Source organism: Indicator indicator, chromosome 21, assembly GCF_027791375.1.
Source record: "Indicator indicator isolate 239-I01 chromosome 21, UM_Iind_1.1, whole genome shotgun sequence".
NCBI lineage: Eukaryota > Metazoa > Chordata > Aves > Piciformes > Indicatoridae > Indicator > Indicator indicator.
In genome coordinates, this window is record NC_072030.1 from 1,062,672 (window position 1) to 1,073,378 (window position 10,707).

At 58.4% G+C, this 10,707-nt stretch overlaps 1 protein-coding gene across 1 annotated transcript in view; it reads left to right on the plus strand.

Moving 5' to 3' along the window:
* Positions 1-9,185, plus strand: part of LRRC56 (leucine rich repeat containing 56) — a 36,896-nt gene extending 27,711 nt beyond the window's left edge. The window contains exons 7-11 of the mRNA XM_054390722.1: positions 1,886-1,950; positions 2,976-3,127; positions 3,839-4,032; positions 6,507-6,843; positions 8,954-9,185. Coding sequence (XP_054246697.1) covers positions 1,886-1,950; positions 2,976-3,127; positions 3,839-4,032; positions 6,507-6,843; positions 8,954-9,185 — 980 coding nt within the window. The remainder of the gene's footprint in view (positions 1-1,885; positions 1,951-2,975; positions 3,128-3,838; positions 4,033-6,506; positions 6,844-8,953) is intronic.
* Positions 9,186-10,707: the final 1,522 nt, after the last annotated feature.

Here is a 10,707-nt window from a genome sequence, read left to right on the forward strand (position 1 = left end):
AGGGCTGGAAGGGACCTCAAGGCTCAGCCAGTTCCAACCCCCTGCCATGGGCAGGGACACCTCACACCACAGCAGGTTGCTCACAGCCACATCCAGCCTGGCTGCAAAACCCTCCAGGGATGAGGCTTCCACCACCTCCCTGGGCAACCTGTGCCAGTCTCTCACCACCCTCATGGGGAACAACTTCTTCCTAACAGCCAATCTCAATCTCCCCACTTCTACTTTTGCTCCATCCCCCCCAGTCCTATCACTCCCTGACACCCTCAAAAGTCCCTCCCCAGCTTTCTTGGAGCCCCCTTCAGATCCTGGAAGGCCACCAGAAGGTCTCCTGGGAGCTTTCTCCTCTCCAGCCTGCACAACCCCAACTCTCTCAGGCTGTCTGCAGAGCAGAGCAGCTCCAGCCCTCTGCTCCTCCTCGTGGCCCTTCTCTGGACACCTTCCAGCACCTCCAGATCCTTCCTGGAACAGAGGTTCCAGAACTGGACACAGAGCTCCAGGAGTGGTCTCAGCAGAGTGGAGCAGAGGGGGAGAATCCCCTCCCTGGCCCTGCTGGCCACACTTCTCCTGCTGCAGCCCAGGCTCTGCTTGGCTCTCTGGGCTGCAAGTGCTCACTGCTGGCTCCTGGGGAGCTTCTCCTCCCCCAGCACCCCCAAGTCCCTTTGTTCAGAGCTGCTCTCCAGCCAGTCCCTGCCCAGCCTATGTTGGTCCATGCTGGTATGTGGCCTGCTCCCTGCCCTTTGCCACCTCTCATTCAAGAGTTCTCTCTCACTGCTCCTCTTGCCTCCATTCAGACCTCAGCCTTGGCTCTGGCAACAGCAGCTGGGGTTCAGGAAATAAGGTGACAGAAGCAGTGGGCAAGGAGCACAGAAATGGGAATTCCTCTGGTTCCCTGCTGCTTAGGCTGCTGAGGACAAACTCATAGAGAGTGATGAAATCATAGAATGTCATGGAATTGTTTGGGCTGGAAAGGAGGAGACTCCACAACCTCCCTGCACACCTAGGAAGCTGCTCCTCATCCACAAAGGACAGCTCCAGGGGGGGCCTGCTGCAGTCTCCAGGCTGGGCCCATTCCAGCAGGACATGGATTGCCAGCAGGGCCAGAGAGGTGATTCTGCCACTCTGCTCTGCTCTGAGAACTCCCCTGGAGTACTGCATCCAGGTCTGGAGCTCTCAGCACAGAAAGGACATGGACCTGATGGAGAGGGGCCAGAGGAGGCCATGGAAATGCTCAGGGGGTTGGAGCAGCTCTGCTATGGGACAGGCTGAGGGAGCTGGGGGTGTTCAGCCTGGAGAAGAGAAGGCTCCAGGGAGACCTCAGAGCTGCCTGCCAGTACCTGAAGGGGCTACAAGAAGGCTGCAGAGGGACTGCTCCCAAAGGCCTGCAGGGACAGGACCAGGGGCAATGGCTTCAAACTAGAGCAGAGCAGATTGAGATTGGATGTGAGGAACAAGTTCTGCACCAGGAGGCTGCTGGAACACTGCAACAGGTTGCCCAGGGAGGTGGTTGAGGCCCCATGCCTGGAGATCTTGAAGGTGAGGCTGGAGAGGGCTCTGGGCAACCTGATCTAGTGGAGGATGTCCCTGCTGAGTGCAGGGGCTTGGACTGGATGAGCTTTGGAGCTCCCTTCCAGCCCAGACCATTCTGTTTTGCAATCTGGCTCTGTTCCCTGTGTGGCCACACAAATATTTGCACCAGCCCCGTGGTGGAGGCAGGAGGAGACAGATTCAGGCAGAGAGAAACTGCCTCTTGGCAGCAGCATGGGGCCAGGCCAGTTGACAGCATGCACCATGCCATGGGCATCAGCCTGGCTGTGGGCAATGAGCTGGGGCAGGTTCCAAAGCCAACAATGCAGTGAAAATGCTTTCTCTTTGTCTTTCTTCTCAGGACTCAGCCAAGACATCTGTGGGAAGGCCACCAAGGCCCTTGGTGCAAGGAGGCAAGAGCTAGGTGTATGTTCTCCCTGTGTGCTTCATCTTCCTGCCTGCTGATCCCAGAAATCCTGGGATTAACAACTCCCCTGTGGCTTGGGGGGGCTCACAACTCTCCCATGGCCCAAAGGTCCCCAACATTCTATTGGCCTTGGGGGGAATGCAGAGTCAGAGAGTCATAATCCACAGCATGGGTTTGCTTGGAAGGGACCTCAGAGCTCATCCAGCCCCAACCCCCTGCCATGGGCAGGGACACCTCCCACCAGCCCAGCTTGCTCAGGGCCTCATCCAGCCTGGCCTTCAACACCTCCAGGCAGGAGGCAGCCACAGCCTCCCTGGGCAACCTGTGCCAGTCTCTCCCTACCCTCACTGACAACAATTTCTACTCTTAATCCACTCCTCCTCAAGCTTCAGTCCATTGTCCCTTGTCCTATCACAGCAACACATCCACCTGGCTGTGTCCCTGGGTGCCCTGCCCTGGTGCCCTGCTCTGGCACGGGGCTGGACTGGATGATCCCCAGAGGTCCCTTCCATCCCCTCTCCTTCTGTGATTCCATTCCTCTGTGTGTATCACCCCAGACCCCCAGCTGGGAGCTCTGGGGATCCCCCAGTCCAACCCCCTGCTGAACAGCAGCTTGCCCAGGAGCACAATGCCCAGGGGGGGTTGGAAGCTTGGAGGCTCCACAACCTCTCTGGGCAGCCTGCTCCAGGCCTCCAGCACCCTCACAGGAGCTTCTCCTGCTGCTCAGATGGATGCAGGTGTCTGGAGATCCTTCACACCATGAGTTCTGACCAGTAATGTGCTTATTGCTAGAGCAAGAGAGGGATCACAGCTTTTGTCACTGCCACCCTGGGGCCCTCAGGCAGTAACAGCACACAGCTGGGGCCTGGGGCTCCCTAGAGATGAGGAGCTGAGGGGTGAGGGGTGAAGGGTGAGGGGTGATCTGAAAACTCAGGAGGAGCCTTTGATGCCTTCCAAACTCCACCAGCTAGGCACAGAGCTGGGGACAGCTCCTCAAGTTGTCTAACTCCTGTCATTTTTGCAGCCCCCTGCAGTGAGAGCTTTGAATCTGGGTGGTGTGAGGACAGAAAACCTTTCTGGCTCTGCCTCTGGCTCTGGCTGTGGCTCTGGAGGAGGAGGTCAGCAGCAGGAGGATGAATTCCCTGTCCCGGGAGCACAGACAGAGCAGCAGAAGCGGTGAGGAGCTGGTCCTGCACCAGAGCAGGGCTGGAGGCTCTGCTGCAGCAATAAGCTGAGCTCTTTGGCCATCTGCTGGTGGCTTCAGGGCACGGTGCTGGCCTCCAGCCTGCCTGTCCCTGGGTGACAATCCTTCCATCTGCAGGCTGGGCAGGGGAGAAGAGACCTGGGCAAGCTCTGAGCTCCCTCTGGAGAGGCTGAAGGCCAGCCCTGGCGTGGTGAGGGCAAGGAAATGACTTCCCCTGAGCAGAGAGACAAGCCTGGTCCTGGCAGGGGCCACCTTCAGACAGCAAAGGGGGGAAGGGGAGAAGGCTTTCTACAAGCATCACCTAACCACTTCCTAACCTAATCAATTCCTGCCCAAGTGGGAGGCTGAGAGGAGAACAGCTCTGTGCTGAGACTGCTTCACCTCAGAGCCCAGGGAGGCTGTGCTGGGGGTACAGTGCTGCCTTTCTCCACAATGACTTCACCAGGGAGGGTTTTAAATCTGCCTCACCTCAGTGACTGACTGCAGAACAGCTTCAGATGACCAAACACAGGCAGCTTAGATCCTTGGAATCCTTTTTCATGTGCCCAGGGAAGTGGGAGATCCCTGTAGGAGACAAAATCCACTGCCTGGGTGCTTGCCCCTGAGGCCAGGCCAGGCTGCACTTGGCTGCTGGCAGATGGACAGCTCAGAGGCTAACTCAGGCTGTGGGATGTGTTGTGCAGGTGCCTGCAAACAGCTCAGCACACAAAAGCCACCCTAGGCACCAAGGTAACTCCTAGTGATGAGGAGAAGAGTGGAGACTGCAAACTGACTGACAGCTGTGAAGATGAGTTGAGGGAGAGCAGAGATGAGGACCTTGTTGAAAGGATTTCATTGGATTCTTCTGGTCCCTCCTGGCTCTGCCACACATCCTCAGGTACAGAATCATTGAATCACAGAATGGTCTGGGCTGGAAGGGAGCACCAAAGCTCATCCAGTCCAAGCCCCTGCACTCAGCAGGGACATCCTCCACCAGATCAGGTTGCCCAGAGCCCTCTCCAGCCTCACCTGAATAGCTCCAGGCATGGGGCCTCAACCACCTCCCTGGGCAACCTGTTGCAGTGTTCCAGCAGCCTCCTGGTGCAGAACTTGTTCCTCACATCCAATCTCAATCTGCTCTGCTCTAGTTTGAAGCCATTGTCCCTGGTCCTGTCCCTGCAGGCCTTTGGGAGCAGTCCCTCTGCAGCCTCCTTGTAGCCCCTTCAGGTCCTGGCAGGCAGCTCTGAGGTCTGCCTGGAACCTTCTCTTCTCCAGGCTGAACACCCCCAGCTCCCTCAGCCTGTCCCATAGCAGAGCTGCTCCAACCCCCTGAGCATTTCCATGGCCTCCTCTGGCCCCTCTCCATCAGGTCCATGTCCTTCCTGTGTTGAGGGCTCCAGACCTGGCCCAGCCCTGCAGGTGAGGTCTCCCCAGAGCAGAGCAGAGGGGCAGGATCCTCTCTCTCCATCTCTGGCCACACTGCTTTGGATGCAGCCCAGGCTGCCCTTGGCCCTCAGTGCTGCAAGCTCACACTGCCTGCTCCTGGCCACCTTCTCCCCCACAACACCCCCAAGTCCTTTTCCTCAGGGCTGCTTTCTATCCCCTCCTCCCCCAGCCTGTAAGGATTGTTCCAGTACTGGACCTAAAGCTCTGAGGAAGGGTTAGCATGGCTTGGGGACAGGTGCTGCTCCTGGGGTGGGTTGGAAGCTCTGGCTCTGGGCTCTGCAGCAGCCACTTGGAAACATCACTGCAGAGCCAGGCTCTAAAGTGACCCTTCTAGGTCTTTAGCAGAGCATGGTGGCAAGTTGTGTAGACCATAGCATCCCAGAACCCAGCAGGGTGAGCTTGGAAGGGACCTCTGGAGCTCACCCAGTCCAAGCCCCTGCTCCAGCAGGGCACCCACAGCAGCTTGCCCAGCAGCACAATGCCCAGGGGGGGTTGGAAGCTCTCCACACAAGGAGACTCCACAACCTCTCTGGGCAGCCTGCTCCAGGCCTCCAGCACCCTCACACCAAACAACTTTCTCCTCCTGCTCACATGGAACCTCCTGGCTGCCAGTTTGTGCCCCTTGCCCCTTGTGCTGTTCCTGGGCACCACTGAGCAGAGTCTGGCCCCAGCCTCTTGCCCCCCACAGCTCCTTTAGCTCTTGCTGAGCATTGCTCAGCTCCCCTCTGGGGCTGCTCTTCTGCAGGCTGAGGAGCCCCTGGGCTCTCCTTTTAAGGTAGATGCTCCAGAGACAATTGTGTTTTGCAGAGCAAATGCCTGTGCAAACTTTGTTTTGGGGCTGAGAGTCAGAACATTTGGGTGAGTGACTGCAGCCTGAGATGCTGCCCCAGGTGCTCCAGCTGCTGCCTCATGACTCCATGGATGTCCCAGCCTGAAGTGTCTGTTCCCAGAGTGAATGACTCTGTTGGGCAGATCTCTTCTGACACCAGTTGGTAAAAGACTGAGCACAGGAGGAGATCATGGACTGGTTGCTGTCTTCCTTCTGCTGCTCAATTCACAGCCAAAGCCCCAACAATTTCTCTCCTCAGGGTGGTGCTTGCAGCACTTCCTCCTCCAGACTCCCCTGGGGCTTGAAGCCACTTTGCCCAGGGTTAGAATCAGAGAATCACTGAACTGTTTGCTTGGAAGAGCCCTTCCAGACCATCCAGTCCAAGCCTTACCCCAGCACTGCCAGGGCACCCCTGAACCTCACCCCTGATGCCCTCAGCACCACATCTCCACAGCTGACACCCCTCCAGGGATGGGGACTCCAGCACTGCCCTGGGCAGCCTGGGCCAGGCCTTGCCAACCCTTTTGGTGAAGAAATTGTTCCTCCTGCTCAACCTATACCTCCCCTGGGGCACTCTGGGGCTGTTTCCTCTCATCCTATCACTTGTTCCTTGGGAGAAGAGCCCAACTCCCCTCCCTGCAGTCTCCTTCCAGGTGGTTGTATGACTGACACAGCTCTGCCTCTGCTTGAAAGCAGTGGATCCACTCCCCTGGGGTTATTCCTCTGCCCTGAACTGCAGATCACTGCAGGGGATCCTCAGGCACTCCAAACCAGTCAGCACAAACACGGCCCAGCAGGGATGCAGCTGTGACCCTGCCTGAGAACAGGAGGGTGGCTGAGCTGCTCTGTCCCATCCTGGGCAGTGCCTGGCAGGTGAGCAGCTCCAGTGCCTGACACACCACCAGCAGTGCCAGCAGGGAGGCTGCCCAGGAACCCAAACCATCACTGTCAGAGGAAGCAAATCCACTGTGGGCTCCTGGACATGGCTGTCCCCCAGCTCCATCACAGAGGACCCTCCACAACCTCTCACTGCCTGGGCTGCAGCTTTAGGAGTAAGATGATCTGGTAAATCACTGCCCTTCCCCCTCCTCTTTCAGGTTCTGCCCTGGCTCAGGAGGCTGCAGTGTTCCCCAGCCTGATCCCTTGTCTCATTCCATCCCCTCCCAAAAGCCCTTCACCTGCATCTGTAACAGCAGCAAGGCCTTGGAAAAGGAGGAGCCACAGGGGAAGGTGCCTGAAACTACCCAGCCAGGAGGCCTGGCACTGGACACAGCCATGCCAGCCAAGGGCTCAGCAGGAAGCTTCAGCCCAGCCTGTGGGCAAGGACCTTGCTCCCTTGAGCCAGCTCAGCTTGCAGGCAGCCTCCAGAGCTGCACCCAGCACCCACCAGCCACAGCCTGCCTCAGGGCTAGCAGCTGTTGGCTGCAGCACCAGGTATGGACACAGCAGGCAGCACTGCCTGCAGCATGGCTGGGGGGACCAGGGGGGCATCCATGGCAGGAGGAAGCAGATTTGTCTCTGGAGACTCCTGCTCCTTCTGCACAAAGAGCTCTTCTAGATTGACAGATGGCATGGGGCTGGAAGGGAGCCTCCAAGGGCATCTCATCCAACCCCTGCAGGCAGCAGGGACACCTCCAGCCAGAGCAGGCTGCCCAGGGACACATCCAGCCTGAGCTGCAATGGCTCCAGGGATGGAGCCTCAAGCCCCTCCCTGGGCAGCCTGTTCCAGTGTCTCCCCAGCCTCACTGTGCACAACTTCCTCCTGAGCTCCAACCTAACTCTGCCCTGCTCCAGTTCCAAACCATTGCCCTGGGCCTATCCCCACAGCCCCTTGTACTTGGCCTGGACCCTCACCTTTGTCCCTCTGCTGCTCAGTTCAACATTCCCTCATGGTCCTTGTAGCTTAATGTTGGAAATTTTCTATTTCCTTCACTCACAGCCCAGAACTTTCCTGTGCTCTCACTGCCCACCCTCATGGTCCCCACACAAGGCCATTGCCTGTGGCTATTATCACAGCATCACAGACTGGTGTAGGGGTGGAGGAGACCTCTGGAGATCATCCAGCCCAACCCCCCCTGCCAGAGCAGGGCAGCTGGGACAGCTCACACAGGAGCACAGCCAGGTGGGGCTTGAAAGTCTCCAGAGAAGGAGACTCCACAACCTCTCTGGGCAGCCTGCTCCAGGGCTCTGCCAACCTCAAAGTACAGAAGTTCCTTCTCCTGTTGAGGTGGAACCTCCTAGGTTCAAGTCTGTGCTCATTGCCTCTTGTCCTGTCCCTGGGGACCACTGAGCACAGCCTGACCTCATCTCCCTGACACCACCCCCTAGATACTTATAAGCACCAATAAGAGCTCCTGTAGTGGAGCTGCTTCAAGACTCCTCAGGTGAACCTCAGGAGAAGTTCACAGAACCACAGAATGGGTTGGGTTGGAAGAGACCTTGAAGCTCATCCAGCTCCAAGCCCCTGCCATGGGCAGGGACACCTCCCACCAGCACAGCTTGCTCAGGGCCTCATCCAGCCTGGCCTTCAACACCTCCAGGCAGGAGGCAGCCACAGCCTCCCTGGGCAACCTGTGCCAGTCTCTCCCCACCCTCCCTCTCAACAATTTCTTCCTCCTCTCCACTCTCAATCTCCCCTCTCCCAGCTCCAAACCATTGTCCCTCATCCTGGCACTCCCAGCCCTTGGCCAAAATCCCTCCCCAGCTTTCTTGCAGCCTCCTTTCATGTTAGAAAGCTTTGGAAAATGAAGTTGGCATTGGAGAAATGCCACGTGCACCAGAACCTGCTGCCTTCTGAGCCTGCTGGCTTGAAGGTTACCATTGTGTGGCTCCTTTGAAGAGAAAGACCTGAGGGGCTGTGGCCAGACACCTGGATCTTGGAGTCAGCCTGGGCATGGCAGGGCAGAGAGCCCAGGCCTGGCAACTCTTGGGTTCAGTAGAGTAGAGCTGGAGAGCCTCTGCTGTGGGGCCAGGCTGGGAGAGTTGGGGCTGTGCAGCCTGGAGAAGAGAAGGCTCCAGGGAGACCTCAGAGCTGCATTTCAATCTCTGCAGGGGAGCTGCAGGCAGGCTGGGGAGGGACTGTTCAGAAGGGGCTGTAGGGATAGGCCCAGGGGCAATGGTTTGGAACTGGAGCAGGGCAGAGTTAGGTTGGAGCTCAGGAGGAAGTTGTGCACAGTGAGGCTGGGGAGACACTGGAACAGGCTGCCCAGGGAGGGGCTTGAGGCTCCATCCCTGGAGCCATTGCAGCTCAGGCTGGATGTGTCCCTGGGCAGCCTGCTCTGGCTGGAGCTGTCCCTGCTGCCTGCAGGGGGTTGGATGAGATGCCCTTGGAGGCTCCCTTCCAGCCCCATGCCCTCTGTGAATCATTTTGGCTGGCAAAACCTTTTCAGCTCACCCAACCCAACCATTCTCAGCTCTGCCAAGGCTGGAGCCAAGCCGTGGCCCTCAGCACCACAGCTCTGTTTTGATGGCAGAGTTGGTGAGGAGACTGCAGCTTTCCAGACCCAGAGCACCTTTTCACCCCAGTGTCTGTGTCTTTCCCCAGGCCCACCATGGATGGGAGCCCTCCTGGAGAGACCACCCCCCAGCAGCCAGCTGTCTGCTCAGCCCCAGAAGCCTTGCAGAGGTCTGGGCTGCTGAGCACCAATTGGCCCCTGACTGCCAGGGCCAAGCTGCCCTCCTTGCCTGCCAGACCTACAGCCTCAGCATCTCAGAGCACACAGCCCCAGGCCTGGCAGCTGTGGAGCCTTGGGCACAGCTTAGCCTTCAAGGACTGATGCTGCCTTTCAGCTTCTCCTGCAGGCAGAGCTGTGCAAGGGGAGCAGTTCAGAGCATTTGCCTCTGTTAAGGCTCCAGCTGGCCCAGTGGTGTTGTCCTAAAGAGCATCCCTGACCCTCAGAGGAGCTCCTCAGCCTATCCTGGCAGAGCCATGTGGTGATTCCTGCAGCCCTCTTGCCCTAAAGCAGGACCAGTCCTGACCTCTTTCCTCTCCCCACCCTGGGAGTCAGGCAAGGATCTGATCCAGGCCATGGAGCCTGCAGTGGGTGGTGTGGGCTGGAGGAGGGGAGAGACACAGGGCTGTGAGCAGCAGCCTCCCAGGGTAGCTTTTGGAGCCCTGGATGTCTAAGATGCAAGGGACAAAGCCAAGGGCTTGGGAGGGAGCAGGTGGGCAGGGAGGGCCCTGAGTGCTGCCCAGGGAGGAGCCCAGGGAGGCAGGGTGGGTGCAGAGTGCTGCCCAGGGAGGCTGGGTGGGTGCAGAGTGCTGCCCAGGGAGGCAGGGTGGGTGCAGAGTGCTGCCCAGGGAGGCTGGGTGGGTGCAGAGTGCTGCCCAGGGAGGCTGGGTGGGTGCAGAGTTCATGCTCCCACCAGGTCTTAGCCCATGCATGGTACCTGAGGTGCTTCTGGCACACTGCACACCAGAGTCTCCTTAGGAGAGCTGCCCCTGCCTGCAGGTGTGGGAGCTGCCCCTGCCTGGGCATTCACAGCCAAGCCTCCAACCTCCAGTTCTTTAGCTCAGGCTTCCCAGCTTCAGAGGGCTGAAGAATTTTCAGGGCAGCTGCAGCAACATGCAGGCAGAATCTTGTGTTCTCAGCAGGGCACTGTTTGGGGCTGAGAGTCAGAACATTTGGGTGAGTGACTGCAGCCTGAGATGCTGCCCCAGGTGCTCCAGCTGCTGCCTCATGACTCCATGGATGTCCCAGCCTGAAGTGTCTGTTCCCAGAGTGAATGACTCTGTTGGGCAGATCTCTTCTGACACCAGTTGGTAAAAGACTGAGCACAGGAGGAGGTCATGGACTGGTTGCTGTCTTCTTCCTGCTGGTCCCTCCCCAACTCTCCTGCAGCCCCTTCAGGTATTGGAAGGCTGCTCTAAGGTCTCCCTGGAGCCTTCACTGAACAGCCCCAAGTCTCCCAGCCTGTCCCCATGGGCTAGAGTGGGATGTCTGTCATCTCTGTCCCCAAGGAGGGAGATGCTGGCCAGAAACCAGTCCAGCTGGCTGAGAGGTGAGCCAGGTACTGGGAGTCCTGTCTGGGAGGTCTCTTGCTGTCACTAGAAGGAAGACAACCTCGTGGTGACAGCCTTGACCAAACCTCAGGGGCAGTGCAGGCATTTTTCAACCCTTCCCTGGTTTCCCTACACCTCAGGAGCAAGTGGGGTGAGCTGAGAGTGCAGCAGGATCTTACACAGACCCTCAAATGGACATCTGCCACTGCCATGTCCTCTGCCCACTGCCATCAGAAGCCTCCCTGCCTTGGCACAGCCCCAGCTAAGCCCAGGCTGGTGCTGCCCAGGTGCAGGGA